Raw genomic sequence first — 14408 nt, forward strand, 5'->3', positions numbered from 1 at the left:
CAATAGGGAACCTTTGATGGACTTCAGACCTCTTCCTGTAGAAGGAGAGTGATGATAATCTCACAGTTTACCATACCATATTTGGTTAATTTGCATGGTTAATTCTTGATTTGAGCTGATCATTAAGGAGAGGATTAAGAATCAGAGGTTTGCATGTTTTCCAAAAGGCAATTAATCAAAATTTGCATTTCACAGGAAACATTAAGAATGGAGTCTAAACCTTCAAGGATTCCAAGAAGAATTTCTGTTCAACCCACTAGCTCTTTAAGTGCTAGGATGATGTCTGGAAGCAGAGGAAGTAGTTTAAATGATACCTATCACTCAAGGGACTCTTCGTTTAGACTGGATTCTGAATATCAGGTAACATCTTAATTTGGAATGTGTGTACATACACAGTCTCATTTTCAAAATCCTTGGGGCCATGTGATTTTCTGGATTTTAGAAAAGTAGTAGAGTGTTTTTATAACACCCTCAGCTGGATCTGAGGCATCCTGTAATCAAAAGATTAATATATCTGCAGCAAACTGATTGAATGTTCCACACTAGCAAAAACTTAATGTTTTTCAAAGTTTTGAACTTAAGAATTTTGAATAAGGGATTGTGGTCATAAATAAAATGTTCATAGTTTCCAAAGACTTGGAAACCTTTTAACCTAAAAGCATTGAAGTATCAGTTGAATTAACAGGCTGTCTTTTACATGAATTATGGGTTTTATTTTTACAGTTAGTAATGAGTTTGCATTGATTCATAATCTACATAAAGCAATCTAAGTTCCTTTTATGTAGCTAATTTTCCTTAGGACCAATAACACTTTGGTTTTTGAAATAGTTTATTAGTGTTATAACAATGGTTGTAGTATAAACAGTGTAAATTTCAGAGGCATGGTTTGTAGCTTTAATGCAGTTTATCTTGCTCATCTTTCAAATGTTAAGTTTATTGCATTATTGGCTGAACACCTCATTAAATCGCAGATTTGCAAAAGTCTGATGTTTCGGTAACTGACTCTAAGAGAATCCTTTAGTGAAAATGTCTGTTTAAGTCTTAAGTAATATTTATATACTTATATATCATGCAATGTACTATATGACAAGGTCATTTGAAAGTTCTGTGTAGTAACAAGCATTTTATAAAATACTCAGAGAAAGACAAATGAAATAAAATAATTTCTCTAAAATGCCCATATTTACTGCCAACCTGCTGACATGATGTGTACTGTTTACTTGGACTTATTTTAAATGTTGTTTGATAATGTATTTTTTTTACTCTGTTGCTAGGCAAGAATATGCTTGCCAGAGGTGCAGAATAACATATTTTCCATTCTACAGAAATGTTGTGGGTTAAATTGTGACTTGTTAAGAGCACACAATTGGGGTTTTTTCCTATATTAATAAAATTTTGTCTACTGATCTTTGTGTAATTTTTCGTATAGCTAATTAGTGAGGAACACAGACTCTGAAACCAGACTAAAAGTCTTGAATATATTTAGAAAACTTATTGACAGTCACTTCAAAATAATATTTTCAGACTTCTTCTTCCAGCTTGTTCTTAATATCATAGATTATTCTGAAAGTCTAATTTTTCATTGTGGAAGTTAAACAAATGCAAACATGTAAAAAAAATTTAAGTGTTTTATTGATTCTTAATAAGATTAATCAGTTTTATAAATTTTAGTGTTTTCCTTAATGTTTTTCAGTTATTTTAAGTGGTTTCCAATCTTTTTTTTCCCTTTCTTTAATGGGTTATAGGAATATTTCCAATCTTGTCAACTATTCATAGGCTGCTTTGCTCTTTTAGTTTTGATTTAGGAACTGAAATTCCTGTGTTCTTGAGGAAAGTACTTTTCTGTTTCCTCTTCTGTGAAATGATGATAATGGTAATTTTCTCACAGTTACTGTTAAAATTAATTGGAAGAAATAATACATGTAAAGCACTTAGAACAACAGTGCCTGGAACCTAGTAAGAGTTCAGATGTTACAGGTTATAATTATGATTGTTACTGCTGTTATCATTTCCTGGGTTTGCATTGGTTTAAATAGATAATTAATATCCTTAGGGGACAGTATAATATGTTATCAGAATATTTAAATTATATATCACACATTTAGTTTTATTTAATATTCTTAAGATTATTCAGCAAGATGTGTATTTAATGAATGAAAGAGACCTTTGAATATCAAAGGGAGCTTTTTTGGTTAATTGCTGATATTTTCTGACTCAAAACTGTCTGAGACACAACAATCCCCCCCCTTTTGTTTTTAATAAATTTATTTGTTTATTTATTTATTGGCTGCGTTGGGTCTTCATTGCTGCGCGCGGCCTTTCTCTAGTTGCGGCCAGCGGGGGCTACTCTGTGTTGCAGTGTGCGGGCTTCTCATTGTGGTGGCTTCTCTTTGTTGTGGAGCACAGGCTGTAGGCACGCGGGCTGCAGTAGTTGTGGCTCGCGGGCTCTAGAGCGCAGGCTCAGTAGTTGTGGCACACGGGCTTAGTTGCTCCGCAGCATATGGGATCTTCCCGGACCAGGGATCAAACCCGTGTCTCCTGCATTGGCAGGTGGATTCTTAACCACTGTGCCACCAGGGAAGTCCCTCCCCTTCTTTATTATACTTAGTGAACCTGAAGCTTCAGAAAAGAGGGTCAGAACAGGGCATAGTAGTTCAATCTCATTTACATTATGGATCAGATGATAAGAAAACGCCTTATTTATACAGTGCTTGACATTTTGCAGCACATTTTAAATTTTTAATCTTAGTTAAATAGGACATATGCTTGTGTTATTTCATAAATAAAGATCTGAAATCTGGAAAGATAAGTGGTTTCTCCCAGTCACAGGATTAGTATACAGTGTACCTGAGCTGAAGAATCTAAGACTTCTGGATAGCATTGTGTCTTTGGGAAATGTAGGTTCTAAGTTCCAAACAATTGATTTTCTAAATGTCTTTTGGTTCTTGGCCATTTGTAAGCTGGGCTGCCTCTGCTATTAATCTTGCTGATATTTCTGTTACTCTATCTTTAAATTTTTGTTACAATTTGAATGGTAGAAAACTGTGATCACCTTAATCTCTTTGGTAACAGTAAGTAGAATATTAGATATTTTTGGAAAGAAAATTTAATTTACGTAATTCATATTGTTAAAAGTGAAAATTTGGGAGTATTCTGTGAATATGTAATTATTTTTGTTACTTTTATATATTTTTCTGTAACTTAATTTGAGCAACCCCTAATCCCACTTCTTGCTTTGTGGAGAGATTGATTACTTTTAATATGAAATAATAAAATAGGCTTTTTATGGAGGTTCTAGGTGCTTTTTACAGTTTTTTTACATCTTTTTCTAGTTTGTATATTAAGTTACAGAACTCAGTACTATTGCATATTTTGCAAAGTATGTATTTTCAAGAATTAAAATAACCAATGGTCATTAACCTTTTTCTTGCTCATTTTGGTTTGTTTGTTTATCTGCTACAGAGGTAGTTTCCAGGGAAATACATACACATATACATACATACACACACAAAATTAGACAAGAAAATGAAAATAGTTTGAAATGCAATCAGGAAAATACAAATAAAATACTGAGAGTGAGTTAAGGTTGGCTATAACATTGATATGCATTTGTAAGCCCTTGCAGTATTCTAAAGTTAAACTTCGGCCCTTGTGTGGGTGTTAGGGAGATCACAGGGAAACACAACCAGGTCTATAAGGTGTTTTGTTCATAAGGAAAAGAAAACAATGCTTGGCAGTTTAGTCTGAAAGCGGGGACAGTGAATGATATAGAAGACAGTGTCTTTAGGGCAGTATTCATACTATAAGTATATACCTAGTTTAGTGAAACTATTTCTTAGTAAACAGTATATGCAAAAGGACATGATGTCAAAGTATAGGTCAGTGAAAACAGTTCTGTAAAGGGACAACAGAGTGATCTAAATGTTAACAATTCTTGTAGTCTATCTTGATCCAGATATTAATCCTAGGATATTTTGAGGGATAAATGGACTCCTAGTCATTCCATTTTGTGTAAATATAAGGTTTCTTACCTAGATTTCTCATAAAGTTGGGCATCATGAATCCATACATTCTTAAGATCAGCTGTCTTTTTTGTGATAATTGAGAAGACTTACTATAATTATTAGTTAGTTCCAGGAGTTTTTCTTTCAGATTTTTTGTATAATCATGTCATCTGCAAGTAAGGTCTTTCTTCCCAATCTGTATACCTTTTACTTTATTTTCTTGCCTTATTGCATTAGCTAGAACTTCCAGTACAGTGTTGAAAAAAGAGTGGTGAAGTGAAAATAACAAAGATCAGAACATAAATAAATGAAATAGAGATTAAAAAGACAAAAAGATAAGTGAAACTAAGAGGTGGCTTTTTGAAAAGATAAACAAAATAGACATATCTTTAGCTAGACTCACCAAGAAAAAAAAGACTCAAATAAATAAAATCAAAAATGAAAAAGGAGATGTTACAAATTTGCTCATATTTTGCTCATATTTTGTTCAGGATTTTTGCAGCTGTGTTCATGAGAGATAATGCTCTATAGATTTCTTTCCTTATGTCTTTGTCTGGTTTTGGAATTAAGGCAGTGCTTGCCTCATCATATCATAGAATGAGTTAGGAAGTATTTTCTCTGCTGCTTTCCTCTGAAAGAGATTGTAGAGAATTAGTATAACTTCTTCCTTAAATGTTTGATTGAATTCTCCAGTGAACCCATGTGGCTTGGTGTTTTCTGTTTTGAAAGCTTACTCTTGATTCAGCTTATGAGTTATAAGTTTTTATATATTCTAGTTACAAGTTCCTAATTAGATATATGATTTACAAATATTTTCTCATTAAGGTTCTTTTTTGCTGTACTGTTTTAAGGGCATTTGCATTGGGAATATTTTTTAACCTTTTTTAGAAGTAATTATTTTCTGAATGCAAATACTGACTTATACAGTACTAATGGTAAATAAATAATGATTTCATTGACTGTCCTTCCCGAAAACCTCTTGTTGGAAGGGCAACCTAAATAAGTATCATGAAGATAAAAATAAGTAAGTAAATAAAATGAAAATTGGATGTCTGCTAGTAGTTACAGAATGTTTGTAAACTTCCCTTCCGTCCATTAAGTTTTCAAACTGTTTCATATGATTTCTCAGATACACAAAATAGTATTCAGCTACTTTGGTTGGGCTAGACAGCCCCCTGCACATACCATACAATTTTCCTTTCTAATCACAGATCGCCTTTTGAGTTGAGAGTAACTCATAAAAATTGTTTATTACAGGAGCCAAATCTGTTACTTATTTGGGGTAGAGACGGGAAATTTAGTGAAAATGAGAGAGAACTCCATGGAACTTGAATGGATATTTAATAATTCTATCCACCTCTTATTTTCATATGAATGTTCTTAGTCTGGAGGTAATGAATGCAAAAAGATTAATTGGACTTATAAAATTAAAAAACTAGTGAGTCAAGTGATACCATGAAGAGAGTGAAAAGACAACTTACAGAATGGGAGGAAATATTTGTAAACGATACGCTCTCTGACAAGGAACTTGTAACCAGACTATGTAAAGAACTCTTACATCCTAACAAAAAAAACCCCAGTTTAAAATGGGTGAAGGACCTGAATAGACATTTGTCCAAAGATATACAAATGGCCAATGAACACATAAATAGATGCTCAACATCATCAGCCATTAGGAAATACAGATGTACACTATAATGAGACACCACTTCATACCCACTAGAATGGCTAAAATAAAATTAAAAATTGAGACAATAACAAGAGTTGACAAGGTTGTGGAGAAATTTGAACCCTCATAAATTGCTCATGGGGTTTTAAACTGGTACAGCCACTTTGGAAAACAGTTTATTAATTTTTCTAAAAGTCAAACTTTGAGGTATTATATGACCCATTAGTTACACCCAAGAAAATTAGAAACATGTCTACACAAAACTTGAACACAAATGTTCATAGTAGCATTATTCATAACAGCTAAGAAGTGGAAACAACCCCAAAAGTACTTTTTTAAGCATCGGGTGTCTGCAAGGCAGTATACTTAAGTATACTTTGGAGACAGACTCTTCCTGATTTCGTTTGGCCACCAATAGTTCTAGATAGCAAAAGAGATAAGATAGTGTATAAATGAACCCCATACTTTAATTGTTAAAAGAATTCAGAGGGGAAAAAAGCTAATTGCTTCAGACTGAGAATATTTGAACAGTGGACAAAATTGGATTGGTAGGAACCAGGGAAAAGTTTGATTTTGAATTTAAGCCAGCAGAAAAACTGATCAGCACTTAATTTTCCTCTCCTATACTGATATTAACAAGTATTTTTGTCTCTGGGGTGACATACAGGCTACCTTTTAGAGTTGTGAGTCATGAAAATTGCCGAACAGTGAGTGTGTCTTTATCTCACCAGTGGCCAGTGCCAGAAAACTGTGGAGTGGCTTTATAGACTTTCTGTTTATTTCTCACATTGTCTCTAAATTTGATGAATTTTTATCTTTTATAATGGCTCTCTATTCCCATTACTTTCATCCCAAGGATTTATTTCTTGCTAGTCCAGTGACTTCCTGATTTGCCCACTTTTTGCCCATCCCACCCTTTTAACCTTCCACAGTGCTCTAAAGATCTTTCTAAGTAGTTGATCTGATGGTATTACCTCCTTCAGTAGCTCCTAAAGTCTTATTTGTGGAGGTGCTATTCAATAACAATTTGTCCAGTCCATGCAAAATGAGAAAAATAAGGACAAGTTAGGAATTTTGTACAAGTAAAATTTATTCATCTTACAAGTCTGTTTTATTCTGTTATGTTCTTGTTTTAGGAGCATATAAAATGCCCTTTTTAAAAGATTGGGGATGGGGTTAGGTGGTATTTGCTATTTTCATTTTCCTTACCTGTCAAAGTTCTTTCTAAATTTTAAATCAAACCATTTTTTTTTTTAATTTTGGTCTTTGATATTCAAAGGTCTTAGAACCACCGGCCTGCAGGATTAAGTCCCTGATACCTTGACAATGGCACATAAAATGATTTCATTTTGAAATATCTCATGAATTTCATCTCATGTGCTACTCCAGTTCATTGATTGGGGGCTCTGTGGACAACTTGGTGTGGAAGGCTTGTGAGACCAAGTTTGTGCTAAGCTGAGGAGTTCTACATTTAATTAGCAAAATATTGAATGGGCAAGGGATGGATGAAATCTTGATATGCCCATTCCTACTTTTTCAGCTTTGCATCTTCTGCTTTTCCATGTATGTGCACAGTTTATTCTGTAGAGTTACCATGGACTAATACAGTTCCCTGAATGCATGCAGTATGCTTCTCATAATTAAAAGATAATCGGAGATCAAGTAAGTAGTGATGCCTTAGAAGAATTCCCATGGCAGAATAGTTAAGACATCTTTTTATCTTTTTGTGTTGTCTGTCTATAATCTCCTTCCTCATTTGTCTACTCAGTGAACTCCAGTTATCACCTATGAATTCTTCCCTGCTTTCCTCAGACATAGTTTTTTCTTTTCTGTAAAACTTTCAACATATCTCCTATTACAGTACTTATTTATATTATACCTATTTATTTGTTTATCTGTACTCTAAAACTCTTTGATGGGACACATTATTTGGGCTCTTATGTTTATAATACTAGGTTAATATAGACTGAATTTATGGCCCATGATAACATTCCATTTTTAACTTTTCTTTTGTCAAGAAATATAACACTTTAAAGAACATTGTTTCATTTTAATATTCTTCAATGAAATGAACTACTTACCATCTACTTACATGTTAAAATGGTTTATAAATGTGTTTTTTCCTTTATTTCCTAGAATAAAAGTTATTTCCTAGAAATAACTTTTATGTTAGGGGTAAGTGTCTTCAAGCAATTCAGAGATTATGTGCCAAATTCGTCCTTCTTGGTCTCTTTCTGTGTGTGTGCATGTGTATGTGTGTGTGTGTGTGTATTTGTACATTGTAACTTCTGTGTTATTTCATGTTGTACATATAATTATATGTTTAAAGAGGAAACCTTCAGCTTAGAGTTTTACAGTATGTAATTTTAGCTGTTTCTTCCTTTACTGATGAAGAAATTCCATATATTAGGATTTTTTTTTTTTAGTACAATTTGTAGTGTTTTACTGTATTCCTGAGAATGGACATAAGATCCAGATACATTTTATATTAGTTGAAAATCTTATTATTATTATTTTTTTAAATTAACTTATTTATTTATTTTTGGCTGTGTTGGGTCTTCATTTCTGTGCGAGGGCTTTCTCCAGTTGCGGCGAGCGGGGGCCACTCTTCATCGCAGTGCGCAGGCCTCTCACTGTCGCGGCCTCTCCCGTTGCGGAGCACAGGCTCCATACGCGCAGGCTCAGCAGTTGTGGCTCACGGGCTTAGTTGCTCCGTGGCATGTGGGATCTTCCCAGACCAGGGCTCGAACCCGTGTCCCCTGCAATGGCAGGCAGATTCTTAACCACTGCGCCACCAGGGAAGCCCGAAAATCTTATTTTTATAGTGGAGTATTCACAGTCACTTTCTATATTAGTGCCTTTCTTCGTGTTCTATCTCTAAGAAGAGGAAACAAGGTTCCTCAAAAGGTTAATATTAAACCAGGAGAACAAAATGATTACATATAAAGTTTTTACTCCTCAGTGTTTCCTAGCCTAGTGTTTATATTCAGTTACATAGAAGACATAATCTAAATCAGATTGGTTACTTAGCAAAGTACAATTACAGTATAAAGTAAAGGGACAAGTGGTAGAAGGGAACAAAGACTATGAAAAACCTACATGGTAGAAAAATTTGTGCCTGTGAGGAATGAATGGTCCTTGGGAATTTATTAGAGCACTGTAGATTAAATGTAATATTTAAATTTAATATTTAAAAATTGCAAGTGTTTTATTGTTCCTTTAAAAAAAATTTTTTTTTAACTTACAGTCTACGTCAGCATCAGCATCTGCATTACCATTTCAGTCTACATGGTATAGTGAGTCTGAGATAACTCAGGGAGCACGCTCAAGATCGCAAAACCAGCAACGGGATCATGATTCAAAAAGACCTAAACTTTCCTGTACAAACTGTACATCTACCTCAGCTGGGAGAAGTGTTGGACATGGTTTAAATGCAGTATCAGGTAATAATTAAATTTGTATACATATAAGTCACTGTATATGTATTTTGGACAAAAGCCCTTTTCCCAAGAGGTAGTGTATTAATAAGCAAGTAGATTGCACATAAGACTGGGTCAGAAATAGAGCAGAGTTTCCAAAATCTTACCTTAAGTTAGTGCTAGAACTGAAATTAACTCTTCATCTTGGATTTTTGTTCTAAATTTGGTACAGATACCTTACACAAACAGGATATTCGCAGATTTTAATTAATTAGAATAGCTGATTCGTATGGTAATAAAATTTGTAAAAGTGACATGTATTCTGCTGGTTATTATAGGAGGTAAATTTTTAAATTGTTACTAAGAAAGCCAAATTTACTGATACATGTTAAAAATGTTTCCTTAGCGTATTTTTTGTAAATAATAAACATTGTGCTATATGACACATTTTCAGAAAATGTAGAAATTCTTTAGTTAAAAAATGGTGGTATTCTAGTGGGAGTTCTATATAAGGAATTAGAAAGCTATGGTTCTAGTCCTCTAACTATGTGACATTGGACAAGTCACTTTAACACTCTGGTATGAAAGACTTAGGCATAAAGCTCCATGCTTAGTATCTTGTACTCACAGATACTAAGATACAGGCACACATTTGTTGCACAAATTGGAAAGATCTTTTGTTGAGAGGTACTTTCTCACTTATACTTCTCTTCAAATGAAACACTAGCCAATGCCTGAAATAGTTTTAAGGTAAGATAAAACTTGTGATGACACAGTTGGAGAATAAAATTCTTAAAATGCATATGTACTACTAATTGAATTAGTGTAAGCGATTCCTTTCTATTTCGATAAGCAGGACCGCCATGGGAAAGACACTGCCCATCTGAAGGATATTAAGAGTAGTGTGATGGGTAAGAGCAGACTGACCTTAACTTTGTAGACAAATACCATTGTGTAGAGATACTTTTGTTCTCCTCTGGTCTGTGAAAGCATAGCATTAACCCTGGGCCGTTTCCCTTAACGAAGGGAAATTATTAAGGCTGTTAGGAGTAGGAGAGGAAGACCCAGAATTTCAAGGTAAATGGTGAGGGGGGAAAGTTTTGAGACTTAATTTTTAATTTCTTTTTAAATGAAATCATATCTAACAAAGTTTAGATTATAATTGCAACGATAACATTATTTCTTAGCATAAGAATGAACCAAGTATGGCGGCAATAATAGTTCTGGCAAAATAGTATTATAACCTACAGTAAAACCTCTTTCATTTCAAGATGGCTTTGATTTTTATTTTGGCTGTTCTCCAATGTCACTTTGATCAACTTCATGAAATTCTGCATCTTTGGCAAGCTTTATATTTTTGTTCTGTAATTTTACGTCATGTTTATATTGTACGGTCAGATGTTCTAGAGAGTGAGACATTGGCATCCTAGATGGGAGTAGATTATAGTATTAGAGAAGAATGTGTTTGAGTAGGAGATAATTTTATAAGTGATTAGTTCACTAGTGAATAATTTATGTTTTGCTCAGTTTTGCTTTTGATTGCAACTATGTAACTGGGGATTCCTGTAATAAACCATAATTACCTCTCTGTGTAATACTGAAGATCTGTTGTCATCAGAAACCTTGAAAGCTCTCTCTGAATTAAGACTTCTTCAATTATTTTAAGATTCTTCTTGGAGGCATAGTCAAGTTCCCAGATCTTCATCAGTGGTACTTGGATCATTTGGAACTGACTTAATGAGAGAGAGGAGAGCAGATTCCTCCATTAGTAATCTTATGGATTATAGTCACCGAAGTGGTGATTTCACAACTTCATCATGTATGTATAAACTATATTGTTATACATAATTTATCTAATAATGTTACATTTTTGTCTTTGTATGTATCGTTAAAATCACAGTACAAAGGAACAAATGAAGTGAATATTATGAAGATTTAGAATACAGGATAGCTTGATATGTTTTCAACCTTATTTGTCATTTTACTTTTAAAAATGTAAACAATATAAAATATTTAGATATACATCAGTATCCAGATTCTGTCTGCCTATAATTTTTTCACTCTTAAGAATGTATGTTTTACATATACTTGATAATTCTTGTATACTACAGTATAATTTGCCTTGTGAATTAACTAAAACTTGAAATCATCATTTTAAGACATAATTTAGGATTCCTTTAGTTTAACATGAATTTGTCTTTATTTTCATTTAGTTGAAATAAAGACCCACACTGTTTGTGTCAGTGTACATAAGCTAAAACTTTAAAAAAATAGAAGTCCAATGCACTATCCATTGTGCGTCAGAGCCACCTTAAAAAAAATAAATGCCATAAAACAATAATACTAAATAACTGAAGATAAAAGGTGCTAATTGAAGTTGACAAATATAGCAGACAGAAGTGGAATTTGATTTACAGAGAAGAAAATACATTTCTATTTAAAGGTTTAACTAGATTATTTTAAATAATCCTATTGGGGCAAGCCGTTGCTTTATTTAAGACAAATGAAAGCATCTTTTCATTTGCTTGGCTTTGGGTGGAGGAGCTTTAGTAGACAGTGTCGGTAGCTTCTAGGTTTGGGGGGTAAAAATGTACAGAATAGAATTGATTTAGTCCCTAACAGTTAATCCTTCCATGAGGCACCATGTATTAGCACAGTAGCAATCTAGCTGTTAAACTAGATGTATGGATGAATATTCTTTATGAAGGAATGCTTTGGTATTTCTCATTCCATTTAATGATTAGAACCATCAGTAGTGTACTATTAAAATCACAAATGCCAGGGCTCTCTTCTGACTAGTATTGGAAAAAATAAAAAATAAAGCATAGTTATGTCCGATGAGTAACCGGTTATAAGAGTCACTGCTGTCAACTTGAAAGAAGAGATAAAACATTGCAGAAATTTTGAACTGTTAGCATGGTTTGCTATAAAATTATAAGGGTGATAGTATTTATATGAAATAACTTTTGTTCTTGTTCCAGAGTAAGAAAAATCTCCAAAACACTATCTCTCTATTATTATTTTGCTTTTACTTGTTATGAGTCATTTACCTTGAACTTGTTTGCCCATTTAAAATCCCTTATTCATTTAGATGTTAGATATTCTTCTACCATATCGATTTCTGATTAATAAATTCAACTGTTTTACCTTCATCAAGTTGGTAGATTGATGTTTGCCTCTCATAAGCTATAATACATTTCTTTTTTAAAAAATTTGTAATGCTGACTTTATACAGCAGTATTGGATTTTACCAAAGGTATAGAAAGATAGATAAATATGTTTATTTTTTTCTGCAATAATAGTTAAGCTGTGTAGTTATAATATGCCAGTATTCAGTTTGAATCCAGTGTTTAATTTTGGCAGTAATTAGTGGTTAATAGACACAACCTTAATCACCAATTTTTCATGTAATTGACTACCTTTCCTTTCTTTGAAAAATAGATGTTCAAGACAGAGTTCCTTCTTCATATTCACAAGGAGCAAGACCAAAAGAGAACTCATTGAGCACTTTACAATTGAATACATCATCTACAAATCACCAAATGCCTTCTGAACATCAGACCATACCATGTTCTAGGGACTCTGGTAGAAATTCTTTAAGATCAAATTTTTCTCCAAGAGAATTAGAATCTCCCCAAAGCAGTATACAGTCTGGATTTTCTTATATTTCAAATAGAGGTGAAACCTCAACTATAGGCAGTTCAAATAGGGTTGGCTCATCTCAAAGATCATTTCAAGAATCTTCTGATAATGAAGGTAGACGTACAACAAGGAGATTGCTGTCACGTATAGCTTCTAGTATGTCATCTACTTTTTTTTCACGAAGGTCTAGTCAGGATTCCTTGAATACAAGATCATTGAGTTCTGAGAATTCTTACATTTCTCCAAGAATCTTGACAGCTTCACAGTCTCGTAATGCAGCATCAGCTTCTGATGGTCCTGATAATAGGGCATCCGAAGCTTCTCAGGGATTTCGATTTCTTCGGCGAAGATGGGGTTTGTCATCTCTTAGCCAAAATCATAGCTCTGAGCCAGATTCTCAAAATTTTAACCAAGAATCTGAAGGTAGAAATACAGGACCATGGTTATCTTCCTCACTTAGAAATAGATGCACACCTTTGTTCTCTAGAAGGAGGCGAGAGGGACGAGATGAATCTTCAAGGATATCTACCTCTGATATACCATCTAGATCTCATCACATTTTTAGAAGAGAATCAAATGAAGTGGTTCACCTTGAAGCACAGAGTGATCCCCTTGGGGCGGCTGCCAGCAGACCACAAGCATCTGCAGCACCAAGCAGCGCTGCTGCGGGTGGCTCCACATCAGATGCGGCTCACAGTGGGCGAAGTTCAGGAATAACAGGGATCCTTCCTGGTTCCTTATTCCGATTCGCGGTGCCCCCAGCACTTGGAAGTAATTTGACCGACAATGTCATGATCACTGTAGATATTATTCCTTCAGGTTGGAGTTCATCTGATGGAAAAAATGATAAAACTAAAAGTGTACCCTCAAGAGACCCAGAAAGACTGCAAAAAATAAAAGAGAGGTAAGTTTGAATACCTGTCTTAAGCCTGTGAAGAACAGATTAGAGAAAGAACTGTTTGTTTCTAAAATGGTTTCTCATGAGAGTGATGTCTGAAATTTCTTGCCTGAAAATTTACATCCAGTAAGATGTTAGCGTCTTGCTCAGAGGTAAAATGGATGAGAATTAATACTGGAGGCGGGCACTGGGGGTGTAGATTGCATCGGGAAATAATCTAAAGGTTATTTTTTAAAAAATTATTTATTTATTTATTTTTGGCTGTGTTGGGTCTTCGTTTCTGTGCGAGGGCTTTCTCTAGTTGTGGCAAGCGGGGGCCACTCTTCATCGCGGTGCGCGGGCCTCTCACTGTCGCGGCCTCTCTTGTTGCGGAGCACAGGCTCCAGACGCGCAGGCTCAGTAGTTGTGGCTCACGGGCCCAGTTGCTCCGCGGCATGTGGGATCTTCCCAGACCAGGGCACGAACCCGTGTCCCCTGCATTGGCAGGCAGATTCTCAACCACTGCACCACCAGGGAAGCCCTAAAGGTTATTTTTAACCAGCTTTGGCTACAGATACATATAGAGACAAAAATCTTAATCTCTTACCCTGTTTCTAGGTAGACTAGTGCTAAATGGGATTGGTAAAGTGGCCCAAGTCGTTTTGGATTATCAAGACAATGTTTCAGCCTTTAATAATACCATTTATTGGGACTTGCCTGGTGGTCCAGTGGCCAAGACTCTGTGCTCCCAATGCAGGGGGCCTGGGTTTGATCCCTGGTCAGGGAACTAGATCTCA

At 34.6% G+C, this 14408-nt stretch overlaps 1 protein-coding gene across 3 annotated transcripts in view; it reads left to right on the forward strand.

Annotated features, from left to right (window-relative positions):
* MARCHF7 (membrane associated ring-CH-type finger 7) overlaps window positions 1-14408 on the forward strand; it is a 46039-nt gene that overhangs the window by 14732 nt on the left and 16899 nt on the right. For 2 of the 3 annotated variants that reach the window (XR_009008962.1, XM_057550753.1), the window contains exons 2-5: window positions 196-360; window positions 8921-9116; window positions 10759-10911; window positions 12534-13638. Coding sequence is in view for 1 of the 3 variants with exons in the window: in XM_057550753.1 (XP_057406736.1) it covers window positions 208-360; window positions 8921-9116; window positions 10759-10911; window positions 12534-13638 (1607 nt within the window). In the remaining 2 variants the exon portion in view is untranslated. The remainder of the gene's footprint in view (window positions 1-195; window positions 361-8920; window positions 9117-10758; window positions 10912-12533; window positions 13639-14408) is intronic. The other variant, XR_009008963.1, reaches the window with a different exon arrangement.

The sequence above is a fragment of the Balaenoptera acutorostrata genome, chromosome 8 (assembly GCF_949987535.1).
Source record: "Balaenoptera acutorostrata chromosome 8, mBalAcu1.1, whole genome shotgun sequence".
Lineage (NCBI taxonomy): Eukaryota > Metazoa > Chordata > Mammalia > Artiodactyla > Balaenopteridae > Balaenoptera > Balaenoptera acutorostrata.